Raw genomic sequence first — 22,623 nt, 5'->3', positions numbered from 1 at the left:
AAGGGTCCAGGACGAACTCCTTGTACAAACACATCATCGCGAGGATTCGCTGCGGTATCGCGATATCCTGCGTTGAAAGCGTGATCTCGCGAGACTTGCAGCCCGCGGGCCTCTAGAAGAAGGTGTGCTTCATGGCGGTGACGGAGTCTGCGGTAAATAAATTCTTCGATAAAGAGACAATTTAGCCGATTTTCGTCCCCTGGCGGATGAGGCGTGAGTAGTACGCGATGTCTGGCGGAGGCGAACCGGGATAAATACGCAGTAAATAGAGAGGAAATATTAGCGGGAGGGGGAACCAGCTACTTCACGCGCCATTGTAATGAATGCCTGACATTAGCTAGTATGAGCTAGCTAGCTAGCTAACAATAATGAAAGCGCAATGTGAAGCTAATCAGAAAGCAGGCCTTGCTAATGTCGTGCTCTTGTTATAATAATGCTGTTTGCTTTATTGTGGTGTAACAAAGCCAAACCGTAGTTAATGTCCAATATTAGCTCAACACCGTTCCGGCTAATGTTAGCCGTAGCCCGTTGTTGGTACTTTTCCTAGCTAGCATATGTTAGGGTTAGCTCATCGTTAGCATCCATGCGTCTCAAGCTAACGTTAGCTCAATGGAGTCCCAGGGAAAACAGGCTAGCTGTTTGTATATTGCTCTGTAAAGAAAATATTGCAAGCTGCCTGATTCTTATTTGTTAGTCTGAAGGCATTTTTTATTTCCCCTAGAAGTTGTTGAATTGTTAAAGCTTCCCCATCAGTCATCTTCCCCTTGGGGGCTTTCCTGCCTCAGTCTGGTGGACCCAGCCATTAGCGGGTTGCGTAGGTAAGGAGTTCGTCCGGTCCGACCTGGTCTAAATCCGGGTGTGTGTCCTGTATATGCCATCATATTCAATTATTATCTGTGCTGTGTGAAGTTATGTGACTTATGATTGCAATACAGGATGAGTCTTTAATTGGGTGAATGTTGCTGTGGATGTACATGCAGCCAGATGTTGGTGCTGCAGACCAAGTTTCTCAGTTTTTGTGTGAATTGCTGTTTCTGAATTTCAGGGAGGTGAAGCTCTGACGATGGAGAATGGACAGGGCACAGGCTCCAAGCTTGGCCTGCCGCCTCTCACTCCAGAGCAGCAGGAGGCACTTCAGAGGGTAGGAAACCATTGACATACAGTTCTATATATTCACCTGATCCATGTTGATTCTACTTACAGTACAAAGTTACTACCATATATGTATACATGGCCTCCAGCATCTGTCAAAGTTCCGTTTGAGGAATTCAAATTAATGTCTTTCTTCTTTTCAGGCAAAGAAGTATGCCATGGAACAAAGCATTAAGAGTGTGTTGGTGAAGCAGACCATTGCCCATCAGCAACAACAGCTCACCAACCTGCAGGTGAGATATGTAGAAAGTTTTTGGATCGCTGCTAAAAAGGATTGTATTGGGTGTGTCGCCTGGAAGTCTTGATTCTAGACAGTATCTTAGGCCTTTAAGTAATTCAGACATCACTTGTCTCATAAGTCTGTTTTGAGTTAGCTGCATTAGAAGTCTTATTCGCCTGTGCTCTGAAACCCAAATCAAATGTGTAGACCATGTACCCTTGCTTTTGCTTCTGCTCTTTTTCAGATGGTGAAGATCGTCATGAATTGTTAATTGCTTTGCATTTTTAAAGGGGACCTGTTTATATTTATTGCTTGTGGTGATTAATAATTCAGATAGGAGATGCACCTCTCCAAACTGTATGTTATTTAGAGGGAGGGTGTGAATATAATTTTAGCCTAACCTCTTTTGCTAATCTAGCAAAGCAATGACCTTTTTGAAAAAGCAAAGCTAAGGGATATCTAACCTACTTTTCAGCACTTTTTTCATCTTTACTGTCTTTCAGATGGCAGCAGTGACAATGGGCTTTGGAGATCCTCTCTCACCTTTACAATCGGTCAATAGATATTAAATTTTTTTTCTGTGCGCATTCCCAATGGAAAAGGACTGTTACCCTTCTTTTACTCGTTGCTTCTGCAACAATCCCTGCCTTTTTATCTAACCCAAGAATGCATATTTTGTTAGAAACAAGGCTTTCTTACTGCTAGTGTAACCAAGACTATGCCTGTAATTCAGTGCGAGATGAATGACTGTTAATCAATGAGGCACTTGGGTCCTCTCCACGTAGACCGCCTTTTTTTTTTTTTTTTTTTACAGTAGCCCAGACTGGACAAACTAAACACTTTTGAAGTTTTTATGACAACTGAAGACTATCAGAGGTTCTCTTTAATTTTCGGGAGGGTGAGGGGTATTCAGCTGCAATATGCAACTTCGCCACTAGATATCATTAAAGTTTACACGCTGAACCTTTAAAGGGATTTTAGAGGACTTTATAAAGGGATTATAAATTTGAGAAAAGTCAAGTCTCTGAAAAATATGCATTGGCTCCATTTACAAACACAAAGCTCTTGGCATGGGACGAAAGAGGGATAGCAATCCCTTTAATGGACCAAAATGAGAGAACTGCTGGAACAGGGATCTTTTTGGCCATCTCAAAGTCAAGTTTTTTTCTGTTATTGAACAAGTTAACTTTTCACTACGTCCTGAATAAGGCCCATGTAATACTTTGTTGGTGATGGAAAGAAATGAACAGAAGCAGACAATAAAACACAGCAACTTCTGGTGGTTAAACCATCGCTCCCCCTTAGACTTGAGAAGAAAGTGTCAAATGCTTTCATCAAGACTTTGTATGGATTTCGTTTGAACTCCACCATTACTTTTGTTACCTTACTTGCATCCCTGGACTACAGGTTAGTTACTGAAGCCAAATATTTGTGAGGGCTGTGCATGTCAATCACTTCAGTGTGTTTTCCTCCATATGTCTGTTCAGTAGTAACAGAGTAGAGGCCATATTGTAATTACAAGTGGTGACATCAGTATTTGATAACTGTTATATATGTTAGAGTTTTCCCCACACAGTTCTTTCCATTGATTACGATAGTATCCGATTCTTACCCTATTTACCTGTCCAGACCCCCTAACTTGGATTTGGCCCCTAACTAAGTTTGGGGAAAGCAAGCACAGTAGAAAATACACATTTATTTTTAGCGGTTGTGTTTGTTAGTCTTCTTTCTTTTACTCTCTAATGCTTATCGTGTGGTGTTTTTCCTGGTTGGCAGGTGGCTGCTCAGAGGCAACGTGCTCTAGCCATCATGTGTCGAGTGTATGTTGGCTCCATATATTATGAGCTTGGTGAAGACACCATCAGACAGGCCTTTGCCCCTTTCGGCCCAATCAAGAGCATTGACATGTCTTGGGATTCTGTAACAATGAAACACAAGGTCAGTATCATACAAAATCTTCTGCCTCACTGAGATTTTAATGCAAAAAATCATTAATAGACATGTCTCAGTTTTTTTACATGTTCTGATTCTGTTGTTTTGCATGACTGTACAGGGCTTTGCCTTTGTGGAGTATGATGTGCCAGAAGCTGCTCAGCTGGCTCTGGAGCAGATGAACTCAGTCATGTTAGGGGGGAGAAACATTAAGGTAAGTTGTCCGGAGGTATCTGGGTCTCTCAAATTCTTAGGAAACCACAAGTAATATATCAAGTTCTATAACTGCCTTTTTTGGTGTAGTCTGATTGAACAGGAGTTTTGGATTCCCTCCTGCCATTTGGGATACTGAGTCAATTTGTAAATTATCTACATTTGTGATTCTTAAAAGACTTTTATGTTACTAATTTTTCTCTTTTTGCTTGTCTGTGTCTGTTGATTTCCAGGTGCGTGTGTATGTCTGGGTGTATGCTTAGTGTACTGTCTGCTCGTGTTGTGTGTTTCCATGATGTCATCAAGGCTGTTTTAGTGACCAGTTGCAGTACGATGCCCAGCGGCGCATGGCATCGCTCCGTGTCCATGGTGTGCTGATGATGGGCTGCGCCTGGTTGGTGTTGCTTGGCCGCCCCATCTGTAGTACAGATCCCAGTCGCACTTATATGCTCGTGTTACATAGAGTTCTTTGGTTAAAGAGAGGTGTCAGAGTGCATAGCTGTAGTATAAGGCATTTATTATGTCCACCTTTCGGTGTTGCCATCAGCTCAGCGAGTCACGCTGTGTAAATCTGGTGTTTTGAAGCTGTACTTCTTTTTTTAACTGTTGCAGTTATAATTTGGAATCATGTTAAAAATTTGGTTTAAAATTAAGTAATATTTGTCACGATTGAGTGCCAACTGTTAATCTAGTTAACATAACATCACGCCTTTAAGTGATAGTAAAGCGATTGGAATCATGTCAAATTTTGGTGCTCAACTGACAAACGTCTTAGTTTGAAAAAAGTAAACCTTAAAAAAAGTGCAAATCTAAACTATAGGTGAAGTGTTGTCCAATTATTTAATCACATTTTGTTTCAAAGCTTTATGAATTTATTAACTTTAAATAATAAATTTAGTTTGAATCCCTCCTTGTTTGGAAAAGATGGGTTATTAGGGAGTTTGGTACATGGTGACCTAGATGACAATGATCAAGCTAGACATAGATTTCAGATCAATATCAAAACCACTTATTCAGGCTTTAGTGTAGTAATGGACATGTACCACTGCAATACCAGAGGATAATTGAAAGGTCAGGTTTGTGTCATGATTAAAGAGAGTGGCTTTGACTGAACTCGGTGGCTGCCGAAACTTAGCTCTGCAGGGATATACAGTTTGCGTTAGTGCGTTCTCGGTTGGTACTACAAACCCCATACTCAGTAGCCTTGCTGGTATGATCTGTGCTATAGGTTGGGCGGCCAAGTAACATCGGTCAGGCGCAACCCATCATTGACCAGCTGGCAGAGGAGGCGCGCGCCTTTAACCGGATCTACGTGGCATCTGTCCACCCTGACCTGTCAGATGATGACATCAAGAGTGTGTTTGAGGCCTTCGGGAGGATCAAGTCTTGCACGTTAGCCAGAGACCCCACAACAGGGCGACACCGAGGCTTTGGCTTCATTGGTGAGCTGGGGACCCTCATTCGCTCGTGCTCTTGCGTTGCTGTTGCTCTGCTACTAACTACTGTTTTTATTCCCTTACAGAGTATGAAAAGCCTCAGTCAGCCCTGGACGCTGTGTCTTCTATGAACCTCTTTGACCTGGGGGGTCAGTACCTACGGGTGGGCAAAGCAGTGACGCCGCCCATACCCCTACTGACCCCCACAACCCCTGGTGGTCTGCCACCTGCTGCAGCTGTGGCTGCAGCGGCAGCCACTGCTAAGATAACGGCCCAGGCAAGTATGAATCCCTTCCAAAGGGATTTAATGGCCTTCCAGGTAAATATAACCCAGATTTAGCTAGAATTGACACCTAAAAGCACAGATAACTTGGGCATAAAACTTAAATTGACGTGACTGGGAGAAGGCCAGTTTTGTAGAAAACAGTAGATGCCCTGACAGAGTGTCAATTTAACTGCCCTCAAATGTAAGACATTTGGGTTTAATCTTTATTTTAATCCAGTTTAATGTGAAACAAACCTGAATCTGTACACATATATAAATATTCCATTTTTTTTGTATAGTGCTAATTAACATTAGTAATCAATGCTCCTCCCATTCACTGATCAGGTGTGTGAGCTAAGAGTCTTCTCTCTTAGCTAGCACCTTTACTGTTATTTTTCAGTGTAAAGAGTCGATGACTAACCAGACGATTGTGTTGTGATTAAAAGTTTTAGTCATTACTGCTGAACATATTTTCACTTGCTAAGAATAATCAATGAATGTTTACCAAATGTGAAATACTGTTGGTGACCTTGTTTCCCAGTAAGAGGCAAGGTTGAGTTCACTCTATGCCATGCTGTGTGATCGTTGACTGTGCTGCCTTGTGCTGTGTTCTGTGTGTTTCCCTTACCTAATGTCTTCGGCCCCCCTCTCTCAAGGAGGCTGTAGCCGGGGCATCAGTCTTGGGGGCGTTAGCTGCGCCCCAACTTCTCGGTCAGCAAATGGGAATACCACAGGCTGTTATGGCTGCCCAGGCACCCGGGGTCATTACAGGTGGGTATAAAGATAAGTGAGGGAGCTTTTTATCAAAGCAGCAGCTTAATTCATCTTAACGAACAGATTTAAAAACCATGCACTTTACTGGTTGTGCAAGTTTATTCTCACTTGCCTAATTTGTTTTACAATGGATAATGCTTCTATGTGTAGCATTTGATACCGGTCACAAACATCAATCATGTTGTATTCCCTCTCCCATTATCTTCATCATTCCATTTTAATTTTCTAGTGCGCGTGCATATCCAAGGATTTTGGTCTCTTTTGCTTCTTTTAGGTTCAAAGCTGCATCAGTCAAAACCCTCACTATGACTTTACCATTGTCATGTTTAACATTTATCGTTTATTCATTATTGTCATTACTTTCCAAGCTTATTTCTTTTGTTTTGTGTGTGAGTGTTTGTACAGTTGACCGCACGTCTGTCTTCTCTCGACAGGTGTGACACCGGTGCGTCCTCCCATACCAGTGCTTCCCCAGGTTGGTCTTGTGAACCCCGTGCTTGCGTCTCCACCAGTCCTGTCTAATCAAGCCGGTGGCTCCAGCCTACAGGAGAAGAAGGAGGAGAAAGAAGAGATGCTTCAAGATGGTACAGGACAGGAAATGTTGAGTGACCAAGAGCACATGAGCATCTCAGGCAGTAGTGCCAGACATATGGTGATGCAGAAACTTCTTAGAAAATCAGAGGTGAGATTCAGCAGTGGAACGGAGGGAAGAAAGAAAACCTTTTATTCTGTGAATGATCAAACTCATTTGTGCTTGCTTGTTCTCTCCAGTCTACAGTGATGGTGCTTCGAAATATGGTTGGACCAGAGGACATCGATGATGACCTGGAGGGTGAGGTGACGGAAGAGTGCGGCAAGTTTGGCTCCGTCAACAGAGTCATCATTTACCAGGAAAAGCAAGGAGAAGAGGAGGATGCAGATATCATTGTCAAAATCTTTGTAGAGTTTTCCATGGCCTCAGAGATGAACAAAGCCATCCAGGCCCTGAATGACCGCTGGTTCGGGGGTCGCAAAGTTGTGGCAGAGATTTACGACCAAGATCGATTTAACAGCAGTGACCTGTCTGCATAAAATGGTTCACCAGCACCCATCCCTATACCTGTTGCCCAAACTCATGTCAACCAATGTCATTGCAGCTAGAGATCTGGGCCTCTGAACCTTGTAATTATTTTTATTTTCTTTTTTAATATTGCTGTTGATATTAATGTTTAACGCCCCATCAAGGGGGATTCATTCAAAAATACTCCTATGTCAGGTTTTGCTTTGTGATCTGTGAAGGCTCCCTTTTTGGTGCAAGTTTCTTTTCTTTCTTTTTTTTGTAATCCAGTATTGTAAAACGTTATTATTTTCCTGCTTTAGTTACTTTTTATTTTCTTTCATGAATTTGCCAGGACTTGTAAACACTTTCTTACTATGATTAAAGTTTGTTTGTCCACGAAAAGTGTGCAAATGAATAATCACTTCGAAGATGTATTTGGAAACTTGTGTATTCTGGTTGTAGAACATAGCATAGGATAACTAAGGAAGTTACAAGTAGCCAAGTAAATAAGTGAAAAGCAACTTCTGCTTCAGTAGTGAACTGAGAAACTTGCCAAACAACTTACAGCAGAGTTTCTCATTTTTTTCCTGAACCAAGGACCCCTCCCCATTTGATATGGCTGATATTGTGAAAGAACCAGATAAATGACGCAGGCTACTATTCTCCAGTTTAACTTTTTAACAGTTATTTTGTTTAATGGTCAAGTTCGACAATGTAAAATAATTTTACCGTAGTAGGTTCGATAATATTATCGATGGTTCTGCAATTCGAAGCAAGCACTCATCTGTTTGCTGTACATATTCACACTGCACATATTTTTCATGTCTTTACACTGTGTATATATGAGTTTCTATCCCGATCAAATGCTTTGTATTACTTACAAAAGTATTACCCTCACACATAGGTACTGCATGTTACTTATTATAACTTACTTATGCCTATTTTTGACTCTTAACTAGATATTCCTAATATCCCCATTATGGGGCTAATAAAGAATTATCTTATCTTAAAGTTATGTCAGACTTGAACTAACCAAATAGTGAGTAGGGGGAGAATATATGAAGAAACTAAAATTGTCAAACGTGTCATCAAACACAGAGGCATCTGTTGATGTGATCATTCAGCTCTTCCTAGCGATGGACTTCCCTGTGCAGTCACCGCGTGAACGGAGGAAAACATTTAAGAATATAATAAAAGTTTTCAGGCATTGGAAGAAAACCTGGAACAGTTTTCATCAGTAGTCGAATTCTCAGGATTGCGTAATGACAACGACCCGCCGCTGGATGGCGCCACACAGCTGCGTGTGGCCTGTGCTACACGGGCGAAAAAGCGGCGGGGCTCCAGCTCGACTCTCGCCCAGCCCCCCACACGCCAAACCGGCCTGCCTCGGCTCAACAAGGTGGGGGGTGTCGGAGCGCGGCTGTTGCTGAAGCCCCTGTTCTCGCTCGCCTGGCAGTCTGTAGCCCCGTCGCCCTGGAAGAGAAGCCACCGGGCGGGTTTCCCTCGCGTGTTTTTTGGGATGTTCTCTCCGGCTAAAGAAGGAGCCCTTTTCCGTAGCTTTTCGCGATACGAGCGTTAGCCGGCGGAGGCTAAGCACAAAGGCGTTCAATCCAGCCACCGGCCGACGTTAGCTGACGGGAGCTAGCTCGCTAACAACACAGCCGGTGAGGACGTCCCCTGCGCAGCCGTACGCGGGCTAATCCCCGCCGAGTCGCGTTGGCTGTTTTGTGATATCGGTGCCGGCATTGAGCCGTCGCCACTCATGACTTGGACACTTGGAGCTGCGTGTGTGCGTAGCGGGCTCGACTGCGTGTTTTTTCCAGCTAGCAAGCGACGGAGCTTCGGTCGGAGCGCAGGGATGGTGGCGGTAGCAGAAACGCGCTAACGCCGCTTCTTCGCCAGTGCGAACCAGTGAGTGGGAGAAGCGAGGAGACGCTCCAGCCTGCCGGGGGGGGGGCTCTCCTCGGTTGTGTGCGAGGATTGTCATTCCGGAGGTGGATGCCGCTGACAACACTCGGGACACGGAGGAGCTGACGCTGGGGAGATCGCTAACCGACCGAAGGGATTCATTCTGCGTCTCTGAAAGTGGATTTCGGCCTCTTCCTCTTCAGGGTACGTGGGAACACCGTGAAGTGATTTGACATTGGGGTGAGCCCCAACAACTATTCTCTGTCCCCGCGACCTTCCCCCCCTCCGCTGCTGCATCCCCCCTCCGATGCGGAGATCTCAGTAGCACCGGCGACCACATCCCCCCCACACGGCGGCCCCGGACATGCTGAAGTGTATCCCCCTGTGGCGCTGCAACCGCCACGTCGAGTCGGTGGACAAGCGGCATTGCAACTTGGCGACGGTCCCCGATGAGGTGTTCCGCTACAGTCGCAGCCTGGAAGAGCTTCTGCTCGATGCCAACCAACTGAAAGAGCTACCAAAGGTACGCAGGGTCCACGCTGTCACACACTGATGGGATTCGAACCTTATTAACCACCACACACGTGCACAAAGTTTTATTCACATGTGTTCTGCAGAGACCAGGTGACATAAGCTGCAGAAAAGCCTGCAGGATGTGACCTGCTCAGGCACTTTGCATCACAGGTACCTCCTTCCTTGCTCCCTTGGAAAAATGGTGTAGTCACTCTGGGCTGCGGTGGAGTGTTTGTTTTGTGCAGAGCACATCGGGGTCTCAGAAGAGTGGAGCTTGAGTCGTGATGATTGGAAACGCAGTTAACGCTTTTCATATTTTTGCAGGAATGCACGCACAAGTATTTCCCAGAACATTTTAAGGGATAAATAATCACGTGTGAGTGGGTGTTGATCAATCATGAGCCCAGAGGATGAGCCCAGAATAAAACAGCTGGCACACTCCATGTTGCCTGTAGTAAGGGCATCGGTGGCCAGTTGGACTGGATGCAGTGTAGGAAGGCATGCGTGGAATGAGCTTCAATGCAGTCCCCACCCACACTCCCACTATTTAGAATATGACAAAAGCTCTCTTTGCATGGTGAGAGAGTTTATTTCAAGGGAAATAGAATTGCTGTCCGTCTGTTTTCTTCGGAGCAGTGGAATTTAACTTTTGCTTGCTCAACTTTCTCCTTCATGTCTTTAGCATCTTGCATTATCAAGACAAGGCAGTGGCTGTGATTGTGGTGGAGAAGGGGTTTTTATTAATAGCCAGCCGGTGGTAGTAGAGTGGTCAGTAGTAAACATTGTTGGTCTCTCACATTTCATGGCTTTAGGTCAGTGGTGAAAGGGACAAGTGGCACATTCACTAATTAAGATTGTGTCACCCAGAGAGGCGTGCTTTCGAACAATTAATTTCCTGTAAGTTGTTAAATTAATATATTTAAGATCAGTCCTCCTTGTGTTAGTTAGATAAAGACATCCTTTTGCATAACGACCCTCAGGACTCCAATTTGGCTGAAGGTTTTAGTACAGATGGACAGAGCAGCTCATAAAGACACACACACAGTAGTTGATCAATATTTAACCTGTCTTCAATCCCGTTCCTGGGTTAGGGATGTTTCTTGGCATTAAAACTGACGCCTACTTTGTCTGATGAGGCTTCTCTGCAGACAGTGCATGTTTCCACCTCTGAGTTCATACCTGTCAGACATCCACTGTGTAACTGGTCCCTTGAATACTAAATGACAGGATATGCACAAGTGCTTTGGTGCAGACAGCTAACTAAGCGGCACTGCCTCTTGTTGTGTCGCTGGATTCACCCAGGAGACATAAATGCATGGTGACAGAATGTCTCGTGTGGTCGCGGTGAATACATAGCGTGCAGACATAAAGCATACGGGCCCTCTCTGGTCCTTAGGAGTCAGCGGGGCTTCGGCGGGGGAGTAGTGTGAGAGGTCAGGCACATACACAAAACCACTGACTGTATGATGATGGTATTACCATAATGAGCAGAGAAGCGGGTGAGGGTCTGAACGCCTTTTACAGTTGCGTGCTCCTTTCTTGTCAGTGTTCATTCATGTCAGAGACGAGTCTGTGGACTTACTTGTCAATTTTTGGCTGTTTTTAGACGTCAGCCTAACATCTCGGTTTATTTCTGCTCGTCAGTTCATCCTGTGAGCCTGACTTTGATGAAAGACAAATGTTTGCATGATTTTGGGCTAGCCCAGGGGACACAGTCTAATGCATGCACACCCGTCTAACAGGATTAGTTTGAGTCAGGTGAATTTGTGTGCACTAACATTTTGAAATCATTGAAATACGCAGTGACATAATCAATGGAACCATAAATTGTCAAGCTGGAAAGTGGTTATGACCAATAAGGTTTGATGTGTAGCTGTATTTAATGTGGCAGCGCTGTGGGTGTGTATGGTGTAGATTGCACTGGAGGGGGTTTAAGATAGAGAACAGATGGAGATTTAGACATCCTGACAGTTTCTTAAGTTTGTTGTGACTCACCCCCACCACCCTGCCCACCAATCTCCGATTATGCTCTTTGTGGTAGTGATGTCTCCATTCGCCACATCAAGAGCGTTTGTGAAAAAAATCAAATGTATTCCTGTTGTTGTGGGACGATATGGTATCCAGGCAGTGATGTTCTTTTATTACATGGTTCTGAAGCACAATGTTGTGACATATCTGTATGAAAGGACTGTATAGAAACTGTTGAGGAGGCAGCTGGTCGGGAATTCCCCTCATGCCCTCACATCTTTAGCTCTTAATGCTGCGTTGCAGCTCTTTTTTCTCATTGGCCAAAAACTAATCTCAGGTAGCCCTTAATGGCTCTTTTGTGTTGCAATTAGTACATTGTTTTGTGTGTTTTCAGCCAGTTAAACCATAAAGGAGCCATGATGATGACACTAAGTTAGTTTGATACTTATAGATTAAGATTTTTCATTCATTTATGTTAGCAGGTGCTTGTTCTGTGTTTAAGCAGCAAAGTTTGCACTGAAGTGATGTGAACTTCTCTTTTGCTGCTTTGGAAAACTAGCCCTGCTTCAAAGATCATGTTGAGGAACAGGGAATTAAATTTTTAGCCAGTCTCCAGTCCCATGACAGGTTACAAAGAAGTCCATTCACCAGTCTGATCGCCTCCCTCATATCCAGTGTCATGGCTCTTCCTGCCCTGCCTCTGACAAAGCTTACATTAAGTATATCATGACTCAAATGATAATTTTTGGAGATTGGTTGTAGGTCAGGCGCACCTGCTTAAAAGTACACGATGGGCCCTTTCTCTGGAGTCTCCATGTGGACTGTAGGAGCAGCAGCTTTAACACATTTACAGAACCATGTTTATCTACTTGTTCTTTCCATAGATGAAAAGGGAAACACATCCTCCAATGGGTGTGTCCCTGCCAGCCTTTGCGAAACAGGTTTTATATTGCTCCTGGTATTATTACCTAATAGGAAGTACTAGGTGCAGTTGATATGTTACACTACTGATTGTCTGTGTCAACACTTCAGATCTATAAATGTCAGAACTGTAGCAGCAAATTTCTGGCCTACCAGGACGTGTCCTTGCTAACACCGGATAGACAACTGATTTCAGGTTATATTCTTTATTGAACAGTGTTTTAATTGGACGTCCGGTTTCTGTCTTAATAGGAAAAATGATATGTTTACATACTTTGCACTCTGACTGATGTGGAAGTATATGTGCATGATAAATAGAAAGGATGACTCTGCAGTTTTTGTAATCCTCAGCTGTCACCAGTGTCCTCTCTGTGTGTGCTAACAGATCTGTGGCTAAAGGGCAGATTAGGGCTTCACCCGGCCGTGAAAACTCCCCTCAGCACCACAGTTATGACACGCACCCCCCCCCTGCATGTACAGACCAGTGCGTTTCACTGAACACCTCCTCTGGGATCTGCTTTTCTTCCATTTTCGTTTTCTTTTCGAGAACATAAACACACTGATAAAAATCTGAGGCCCTTTCTCTGGAGTCCCTCGTGTATGTTCAGCTTCGGGTCAAGTACGACCCAAATTAGGCCCCTTCACTCAGCCCATGCTGAATGTGATTTGGTCCACCATTGTTTACTCAAGCCTGAATAGTGACATGTTTTGTTTTGTGTCTTTGTTTGTTATATCTTTATCTTAAAGAAGAAAATAGCATTGTCTGATTTGAGAATGGAGGCTGCTCCACCTATCCTCTGTATAATTGCATAAGTACATTAATTATGGTGCAGCCTGGGCTTTAAAACTTGAAGTTTGGTGCACAGTGAACAAAGATTGCTTTAATAATATATGACATATACACTCCCTACTGTATCCTCAGCCTGTCTGTCGAGTTTGGTCGTGTCTCTTCCCTCCCACAGTTTCCAGTGAAATTACAAGGAAGCCCTGGTTTGTCTCTCCCCAGCGAGTGGCTGAACTGGACTAGGACCTAAGATAAATTACACCTGCCATCGTCCTTGCTGCAGTAAATCACACATTGTTCTTCTATCTCAGCTCTTTCTCACCCCTCTGCTCATCTCTCTCCTGCTTTGTTGAAACATTTTGAGGTTTACAGACTACATTCGTGAGAAAAAAGAAGTTGAGGTTTTTCAAAACTTTTGTAATACGTTTACCCCCCTCCCCCCGTGCAGGATCGGGTGCCTGAAAAGTGAGAGATCCAGAGCTGTCAAGGCCATGAAGAAACAACAGTGTGCGAGTCCTGAATTTCTTTTTGATGCAAGAGCGCATTCAGCAGGTTTCTTTGTCTGAGCTGATGACCAGCTGGTCCTCACATCCTGCCTGCCCCCCTCCCCCTCAATCTAGTGGGAGGGGTAAAGGGAGGTGTGGGTGAGTGTGTGTGAGAGAGAGAGTGAGTATGTTGTGGTGGTGCTGGTAGGGGGGGTCATTTTATTCCGGAGAAGGATTAACAGGGGGTAGAGGGAGGGGTGGGAGCTCTTGCACGTCCAATGGAGGAGTTGATCTGGGAGCTGAGCTCAACTGATCCTCAGTCCTCAGGGGCTCTGATGTTAGGGCCATCCATCCACCCATGAACACTGCAGTCTGGGCTGATATGTCGTGTCAGGTGGGAAGGCAGCAGCCTGAGAAGTGGTCACAGAGCAAACAGCCGGTTCCCTGGAGTTTTCTAAACAGTGTAGATGAATCTTCTGCTTTGCTTCACACAGTCTCCGACCTTCTGTTACTTTCAGTTGAAGAAATGATGCACTCTTCATGGACAATGCAGCAGTGTAACATGGATATGGACAGTGACCCACAGTGTTTTTAATGTGATGCCCTGCTTCTTTTTTTACAGCACTGACCTCTTCCGCAGGTTCATTGTCCTTCAAATGCAGCTTCTTTGTCTCTAAAGTTAAATCCATGCTTAACCATTCACATCCAGAGTAGTACAGTTTTTTGGCGGTCAATGAGTAAAATATATACTATTAATATATTAGATGTTGTAATCAAACCAAGGACAAATACATTAGACTGATATTTTACAGGTCAACCATACATTTTTATCATAAATGACAATAAATAAGGAGAAAACACAGATTCAAGCATTATTCCATTATTCAATAATGGAAAACAATCAATAGTTACAAGCCCATGAGGGAGAGAAACACGGAAACTCACAGTCCCATTATTATAATATTGGCTCCACCCTGTGTGGTCACGGTTACTTTCAGCACGTATCATTTCCCATTCAAGGTTGGGCCGTCACGTGACATGCGTGACGTGATTCCTTACCTCATTGCAGTGGCAGAGTGATTTGGACCCGACACTGTCTCGCCACTCTCCCATGCACTGTGGCCTCGGTCACCAGCCTGAAAGGTAAACAAGAAGGCAAAGCTCTAGTGAATAATTGATGACAGTGGCAGCTGTTTGTGATAAAGGAGAGTTTGCGGCTGTGCTGCTGCAGCACTGTGATAGGATAGGATAGGATGGGAGATCTCTAGGCTACAGACATTAAGTCCACACAGACAAGAAGTTTGTTTAGTCTTTTTTTTGTCCAACTGTCTATTTTGTGTGGTGAGTTCATCCACTCGGTAACCAGTGTTTTTAGAAACATCAGATCTAAAGGGCACAGGTCTGCCTGTTTTCATGATGCAGGGAGTGGCACATTTAAATGCTTATTACAAGCGAACTTTTTCTTAAGTGATAAAATGAGCTTTGTGTTAAGTCTCTTCATTTTAAGGCTACAACGAACATTCTAATATTCTTGATCGGTCGATTACTTCAATGCGAAATCTGGAGATGTTGTGTTTTGACCAACCAATAGTCAAAACCTCAAATATAATCGATTTGCCAAGAAATAAGAATGGATTTTCGAGTGGTTGAATTCAGCACTGACATTTCTTTGGGGTTGATGCTATTTCCGAACCTTTCGATCACACAGGAGCTCGGGATCTTCACTCTTTGTCACACAAATGGCCCTTTGAGGCTAATCTGTCAGGGGGCTGTGGGGGAATAGGTCACCTGGGATGACATTAAAACTGACCACAAACAAATACCACCCTTTATCTTCTGACCACACACACAGTCATTGAAGGCCTCTATCTGTCACTGTAAAACCTGATAGCCCTCGCATCCTCACCCCAGTGTTCTTTTCTCGCCAGTTGCTGTGTCCCCTCCGTCTCCTTCAGCTCTCATATCTCCAGCTCTAGTATTGGAAATTGGATTAACTAATTTAACCCATCAGCCATCGTTTTTCTATCCTACACAACAGCTACCACAACAACAGCTCAGTTTTTATATTGTGGCAGGTGGCCGATTCAGAATGACTCAAAGTCTGGGTTAGTGCTTGCTTCAATGCACACAAAGCTCTGGTTTGTTTTTGTCCATGGGGCAACTCAGGCACTCGGTCAGCGTCTAGGTCGTCTAGCTAGTCTGATTTGTTGATGCGTGTGTTTCTCTTGTTGATTCCTCTTTGTTGGGAGCGTCCCCATGAGCAGGAAGTGGGAATAATCAAGTGAGCCGTGGAATGCCCTGTTTTGTGAGACCATCACCACTCGGGACCTTGTTTGTGTAGCATGTAGGCATATTAACAAATTGTCATGTGTATTCACTGTGCACTCTCCTCCCTCCTGGAACAGCATCGCTTTTTTTCCCCTGTGCACACACTTAAAAGCTCACAGTGTCTCAAACTGATGGTGTTTATGATAAATGATGTAAATCTCCTTGTTTCTCCGTAATCCTACAAGATGTGGCACCAGCCCATGAAGGAATGTTAAGCCCAAGAGCTCAGGAGTCCTGACACATGAGTACAGTTATAAAGTTATGGCTGCTGGAGTGTTTACTACTACGATGGCGGTGTCTGCACCACTTTAATACTCACTATCTCACAGCCTCTCATCCACAAGTCTCCAGAGTTAAAAAACATTTGGCTCCATTTGGGAGAATATTTTCCCAGACACATCCAAGGATTGATGACTCTAATCTACTTATCTGGTAAAATATTAATTATGTGTAATATCTGGGGATGCTGAGAGCGTTGTGACACTTTGTCCACACTTTTATTTCTATATCAACTTTGTGCTTCAGTATTTACTTGCCGACTGATAAAAATACAAATGTGTACTATGCAGTAATAGAGCCCTGTTGCATAGCTGTGCGTTTTGAACTTCCTGATCACCAGCCATTATTGACTGAATAATCATTTACAACTTATCTAAATTGCTATGCTGTCTACTTCTTTTCCACATTGATCCGAATATTGATTTTGCCTGCCATTAGCCAGTATTATAGAAGCATGTTTTCTTTGTCTGTTGCTAGCAGATTATGACAGTGGTTTATTAACTGTAATGCCTATACTGCTCCATGAGATTGTCAGTTGCTGACTAAATAAATCCACTGCGAGCTCCGGAACCTTTATGCACTTGGAATAACTTACACAAACCCTCAAAGTATAGAAATGTTTTAAGCGTAGACAGTTCACTGTTTAATTTGTTCATCCTCCATGTTGATTGAGTGTCTTGCTTTAATGCATTTTCTTCTTGCTTCTGCCTGCACAGAGCTTTGTGAATATTAATGTCAATTTTATTGTACAGAGAAATTCCTATAATAGTTGCTTTGAGGCACAATATATTTAAAATAACATTGATCTTAAAATTGCCCCCAAAATAATTTAGCTCTTTTTCTGCATCCTGCTTCAGGCGCTCACTGACAGGTATGAGTTAAATCTGGAACTATTCCCCTGAAGCGACACAGCTGTGTTAAAGTACAGAAAAGTACCTGGGGCATCTTGTATGTATGTATGTGTCCATATGCTGGGAATTGAGAACCAGGTCCATATTTTCAAAACTATTTTAATCATGCTCCTCAGAGCGCATCAGTTTCTGCTGGCATGATTCGTACAGTTGTGCATTGCAAAACAATGACCTGAGGCTGATTTGACTTGAAACAAGATGTAGTCAGCGCAGAGGAGCAACAGTATGAACTTAGTTTCATGAAGAAAGATAGTGTGATGTCTGTAAAGTGCTTAAACTTTCTGGGCTTAATATTCAGTAATGTGGTGTATTTTTGACATTGCCACTGCTCGCCAAATGAGCCACACGTTCATTACTGAATGGATTTTTTTCCACACAGAAAAATGCTCAGGAGTTTTTTAGTGAATCATAATAAGAATCTGACCAACAAGCAGAGTTTATAATGGCATTTCTAAAAATGGCCAGAGATACTTGTGTGGAAAAGACTTTAGTTCTGCTTTGGGAAGATTTATAAGGAAACAACATTCCCATGGTCATGGTTTGTTAATTGGTTTGTGAGTTAATACAATATAACACAGGCTGAATGTCTGGGTTGTGACACATGACCAGTTTCAGGCGTCTAATAGAGAAGTGCTGATGGGTGAATGTTTATGTCTGTGACAGAGAATAGATGTGAGAGGTCAATAGAAAGCACAGCAGGGTTCTTTAGAGACAACAAAGCATGTATGTGTCATGCTCACGCTAGCGATGAACAACACACGAAGCAGTAACAGGTCTGTAGAGAAGAGAATTGGACAGCAATTCATGTCCACTATGTGTGCATGCAAGAGTGCACATCAGCGGGTCTGGCAGAAGGCCCCCGAGCTCGTCTTTTCATCTCCAGAGCAGCCAGAATACTTAGATTCTTCTGCTCCCCACTTTCCTTTTGTGAAAATGCTTCCTCAGCAGTTAACCTCGTTCCTCCACCACGTCTTGTGTTGATGTCTCGGCTTTTAAATCAGTTGACATGGTCAGAACAGAAGAGCTGGATCTGATGACTCATTCAGTGTGTGTTGATGGTTCGGGCATTGTCTACAGTGAAAGGGTCAGTTATTTAAAGTTAAGGAAGTGGAGCAATTCACAATGCAACTCATTGTCTGCTTTATTCTTTCATCAGACATTTCTTCCCTCACAGTCGTGTGAGAGTTCAAACTTTACAAAACAATATTTATTCTCCTGGAGCAGCACAGGAAATAGAAATCATTTGTGCTTAGGGGCGCACTATTCTACTCTTTCATTTAAAATGCCTGTATTTTTCCAGTTGTGAGTCTTAATATAACCAGCATTTTTAGAAGGACTGCCTCAACTTTTCTTTAAGTGTGAAAGATTTAGGGAGAGGTGAGTGGCCTTGTGTGCTCTGTGTAATTAACTCTGCACAGCCATGTTTGCACTCCAGCACGTGACATCCGAGGAAATGCAGGCATGCCTGGAATCTCCAGGAGTTTGCCCTGCCCTCCGTGAAGCTCCACTCACTCCTCTCTCACATACACTTGAACCTTTTAGATTTGTGTTGGTGAAGCCCACACACAGACACCATACACAGACCGACACTGAGGGGTGCACGATTCGCGGATCTTGCTCCAGTTGAATAGTGAAGCTAAGCAAACCTAGTTTCAGCCTTTCATTGTTAAACATGAGTCTCAGCTGTTGTAATTAAGTCAGACCGCGTTCTTCTGGGTCTTAAAACACAAATGGGAATACTATTACAGTACTGAGCTGAAATTATGTAAAAAAGAAGAACTCAACTGCTTTCAATTAACTGCCTGTGTATTTATATTCATATTTTTGCCTGGTTTCAATAAGATAATTTCTTGATTTTTAGATGCACACTGACTGATACTGAGCCATAACTTGGCGGCACAAATATGTCTGAGGAAAGAGTGATGCTATAAAGTAGTTTGTCCTGCAGAGACCACAGACAAGTTCAGTTTATTCATTTGGCTGTTGGAGTGTGTTTTGTACTTTGCCATAACAACATGCATAGAATAAGAATTTGCTGAACTGTATTATGCTAATGTTTAACCTCAATGTCAAAATCAGTTAAACTTGATTTGGAATGTTTCCACTTCGCCTCATCTCTTTCTGAAATACAGAAGGTAAAACAATTGCAGTTGTGTGTTAGGGGAAGCGTGAGAGAGGTTTAATACAGCAAATGTATTAATGTTTTGCACTTTTATAGTCTACTCACCAAAACATTTCTTATAGTAGGCATGCTGGGCAGACTGCAGAATATTTAAGTTCACAGGCTACTCCATGAAAAGTGATTGACGCTTGGTGCAGCTCTGCAGGCTGTTGACACTTTAGAGTACAGATACAAGGCAGCTGAGTTTAAGGACATGTACGGAGTGAGCATATGTATATCATGTTTGGTTGGACCTTGTCACCTCATACTATGTTAAGGAACATGGCAGCCTGACAAAAGAACATGTGCTGCTTGTGCTCTTTACGCCTGTGTGATTATCCTTGTTTTTATCAGCTTCCTCACAAGTGTGTTTTTAGAGCTGCCGTCACAAACCAGGTCCATGATATTGCCCATGTAGCAGAGCATGCATCCGATGGCCTCTGCAGATCAGTATGTGCTTGCTTGTGGGCTTAGTACTAGTGTTTTGGTCTCTGGCGTTGATCCTCTCTGGAGTCGTGTGGGAGGGTTGTGCAGACAACTCTTTAATTATGCTGTCTCCATGACATATTAATGGGGGTTGGCTTGTTATCCAAAGTAACGGCGTCCTTTTCTTGTGTATTGTCTTGACGCAGAAATTGTCAGGCTAGATGTTCACATGCTACTTTGCTATCTTTGAGCAGATAAATTGTGTGAATCAAGTGAGGCTCAGTTTTCATTTTATCATCAGTCGAGCGTCACTTGGGAGGTTTCTGCTTCCCCTGGCTTCTTCATTGAACAAATGCTGGTCTCCACGGTGATGGATCTCCCAGGGCCAGTGGGTTGCCTAACGCGGGGGTGCATTCACTCTGTTGTCAGGGAGAGATACCAGATGTGCTGGGGCTTCCCTGTCACTGCAGATGCAATGCACTGTTGACTGTGCAAGAGGGCCGAGCCATTACTGTTCTAAATCTGCTTGCAACACAAACTGTGGCCTCTGCCCGAGTGAAACATATAGTACAGAAGCGCAGGGAGAGAGTAGGTCTGCTTGTGTCAAAGCCACAATTTGTCCTTGGACTTTGAAAAAGCCGCAGCAGCAAAGCAGAGACACTGTACAGCAACAGCTAAAGTGGAGCAGTTATTTTTCCACAGGGGCAAGGATACTAGAGCAGTGAACTACATAGAGGTGACTTTGTGCTTCTCTTTAGGACCACTTACCCAAGTTAGTGTTGTAGCCTTACAGGTATTTGTGCAGCCCTAAATATATAATTCTATGCAAGCCACCCATGCGTTTAAGACTCACTACATGCAGTAAATTAAGTAGCCTAACTGAATTTCTTGTATTCAGTTGCGCTTTGGTAACACACGCGTAGAAAAATGTCCTCTAACTCTGACCTTTTTAAAAATTCATTTTAAAACAGCAGCAGTCCTTGTGTAATCCAGATTTGTTGGATGCAGGCAGAACTGACAGATGTTTGTCAGCTCACGGCTAAGCACCACACGACTGCCTGTTAATGCCACCTGATAGGGTCACTTTTATTCCAACCCTGCGGACGAGTCAAATATATGCAAATGAATAAATGCGATTTGATTTAAAAATGTGGGATGATAAAGGCAAGAAGACAAGAAATGTTCATTGAGCAGTTGCTCCCAAAAACTTCTAATTACCTCCCATATAATTTTTTAGACGGTGCCTGAAACGTTACCTGGGAAGTAATAAAAGTTTTGTGTGAGCATCAACTGTTGTGTGTAAGGTTCTTGTCTTATGGTTTTCATAGCCCCTGTCCAGCACCTTTCAGGTTTGGCTAAAATGTTCCCTGAATAAAGATCATTATATGGCATGTTTTTTTGCCTGAATTCTCTTAATTTCAACAAAAATGTCCGTTATCCTTAAATATACCTGGTAAAGATTTGGGGGTGTATGGTGCATCCTTAGCTGTTTCAATGTCAGTTTCAAACGGTCGGGGAACATTCCTGAGAGAGAAATGTGAGGTGAGAGTGAGACCTGTGTGAACCGCCCGTTGCAAGACAGAGAGAATGCCAAGACCGTTACTAGAAAACGATAGACACTGAGCCACACGATCCTGTGAGGGAGGCCCCAACCTGGACACACACAATGAATCAATTGTAGTGAGGCTGCAAGTGCAATCACAATACACTAGAACTTTTAGTATGTTTTTTAAAGTTGTAATACTCAACGTCCTCCCTGTAGTAAAATATGTCAAGGATCTGAAGCTTTAATACTATTCTGTAACCACTTAGCTGTGTACTTGTTACACATTTGTATGTGTCCATATGTTCTGCACATCCTATTTAATGCAGCTTTTTTTGATTTACGCTCTATACTGTTGTTAGTGATTTTATTTACAATATCCTCTGACTCTACGCTAGCTATCCAGAAAAGTACTTGTATATACAACACCCGGGTAATGCAGTGCCAGGGGCTCTGGTTGCTGTGTTGATCCCCTGCAGCATGGCTCCACCGTGGGACAGACTGAGAGCTGGCAGGCAGGCAGGCAGGCAGGCAGCACATACCGGAACCAGCCCATCCAGGAAAGAGCCAAACGTCCTCTGTGGACTATAAACAATAGAGCTTCTGCTTTTGTCTTATGTTTGTGGGAACACAGAAAGAGAATGAGAAAGCGTGTGATGAAGTCAGAGGGGTGTGGGTGGAGGTGGAGGGTCTCCTCTACAGTTTCTGATTTCCCTGTGTACTCCTTCATTCGTGCTGGATGAGCACATAGCTGAAGAATCTCAGGCCATTAGCTTAACTAAACAGCAAAGTCTGAATGGGAGCAGTGTGCACTTCATTGGTCATTATTACATTGATGAATAATTGGTGCTCACAAAACTTTGGCTGATGTCTTTGTGTTCACTTTGTGGTCGTGTTTTGCTCGGGGACTTAGCAGCCACCTGCAGGACCAGTCATCATTTACATTTCCAGGCAGCGCTGGTGTTGATTATGCTGCACCCTCTTTGGACAGAGGCATTAAGATTTAGTTCATCTCCACAGAAACCTCCCAGCGCTCGGCTGTTTGCTCATTCCCTCTTGCAGATTTCCTGAGCTTGTAGCTCAGTTTGTAGTTTTAATTTGTTTAATTGTTTCCTTTTTTTTTCTCTTATGCCGAATGCTGTCAATAACAATGTATTGATTATACATTAGTGTTCTGATTGTAAGGGGATGAGAGGCTGTGTGAAATCTGAAACATGCAAACTGTGGGCAGGTGTGAGTGTTTGAAAAGATCAAGTTCAAGGCTTCCAGCTCAGCTGCTGCTTTGAATTTGATTTGGATTGCAAATCTGCACCGGGAGTCTGTGCTAACTCTCTTCCTCTCTCTCTCTCTCACTGTGAGTTTGTG

General features: G+C 43.5%; 2 protein-coding genes across 50 annotated transcripts in view; both read left to right on the top strand.

Moving 5' to 3' along the window:
* Window positions 1-24: 24 nt before the first annotated feature.
* puf60b (poly-U binding splicing factor b) lies at window positions 25-7,433 on the top strand. Of its 20 annotated transcripts, none has more exons than XM_069512621.1 (12): window positions 83-152; window positions 725-818; window positions 1,046-1,141; window positions 1,296-1,385; window positions 1,876-1,926; window positions 3,149-3,310; window positions 3,426-3,518; window positions 4,746-4,959; window positions 5,040-5,230; window positions 5,875-5,989; window positions 6,427-6,674; window positions 6,764-7,433. In XM_069512621.1, the coding sequence occupies exons 3-12, from the start codon at window positions 1,064-1,066 to the stop codon at window positions 7,061-7,063; spliced, it is 1,542 nt and encodes a 513-aa protein (XP_069368722.1). In that variant the 5' UTR covers window positions 83-152; window positions 725-818; window positions 1,046-1,063; the 3' UTR covers window positions 7,064-7,433. The 20 variants fall into 20 exon arrangements, with proteins under 20 accessions (XP_019943199.1, XP_019943192.1, XP_069368729.1 ...); XM_020087637.2 differs by having other exon boundaries at window positions 5,040-5,272; XM_069512620.1 differs by having other exon boundaries at window positions 722-818.
* A 959-nt stretch (window positions 7,434-8,392) lies between these two features.
* scrib (scribble planar cell polarity protein) overlaps window positions 8,393-22,623 on the top strand; it is an 81,462-nt gene continuing 67,231 nt past the window's right edge. For all 30 annotated transcript variants that reach the window (XM_069512604.1, XM_069512600.1, XM_069512614.1 and 27 more), the window contains exon 1: window positions 8,393-9,462. In XM_069512604.1, the coding sequence (XP_069368705.1) occupies window positions 9,304-9,462 (159 nt within the window). In that variant the 5' untranslated portion in view covers window positions 8,393-9,303. The remainder of the gene's footprint in view (window positions 9,463-22,623) is intronic.

The sequence above is a fragment of the Paralichthys olivaceus genome, chromosome 17, assembly GCF_024713975.1.
Source record: "Paralichthys olivaceus isolate ysfri-2021 chromosome 17, ASM2471397v2, whole genome shotgun sequence".
NCBI lineage: Eukaryota > Metazoa > Chordata > Actinopteri > Pleuronectiformes > Paralichthyidae > Paralichthys > Paralichthys olivaceus.
The sequence above is the reverse complement of the archived record's forward strand: the minus strand, read 5'-3'. Positions and strand labels throughout refer to the sequence as shown.

What these genes read in the sequence shown, in the direction of transcription:
- puf60b (XM_020087633.2), top strand. Translation starts at nt 132, where the DNA reads ATGGCGGTGACGGAGTCTGCG. An exon ending in AGCAGGAGGCACTTCAGAGG is followed by an intron (nt 1,142 to 1,295) that starts GTAGGAAACCAT and finishes TCTTCTTTTCAG; the next exon opens with GCAAAGAAGTATGCCATGGA. An exon ending in CTGTAACAATGAAACACAAG is followed by an intron (nt 3,311 to 3,425) that starts GTCAGTATCATA and finishes ATGACTGTACAG; the next exon opens with GGCTTTGCCTTTGTGGAGTA.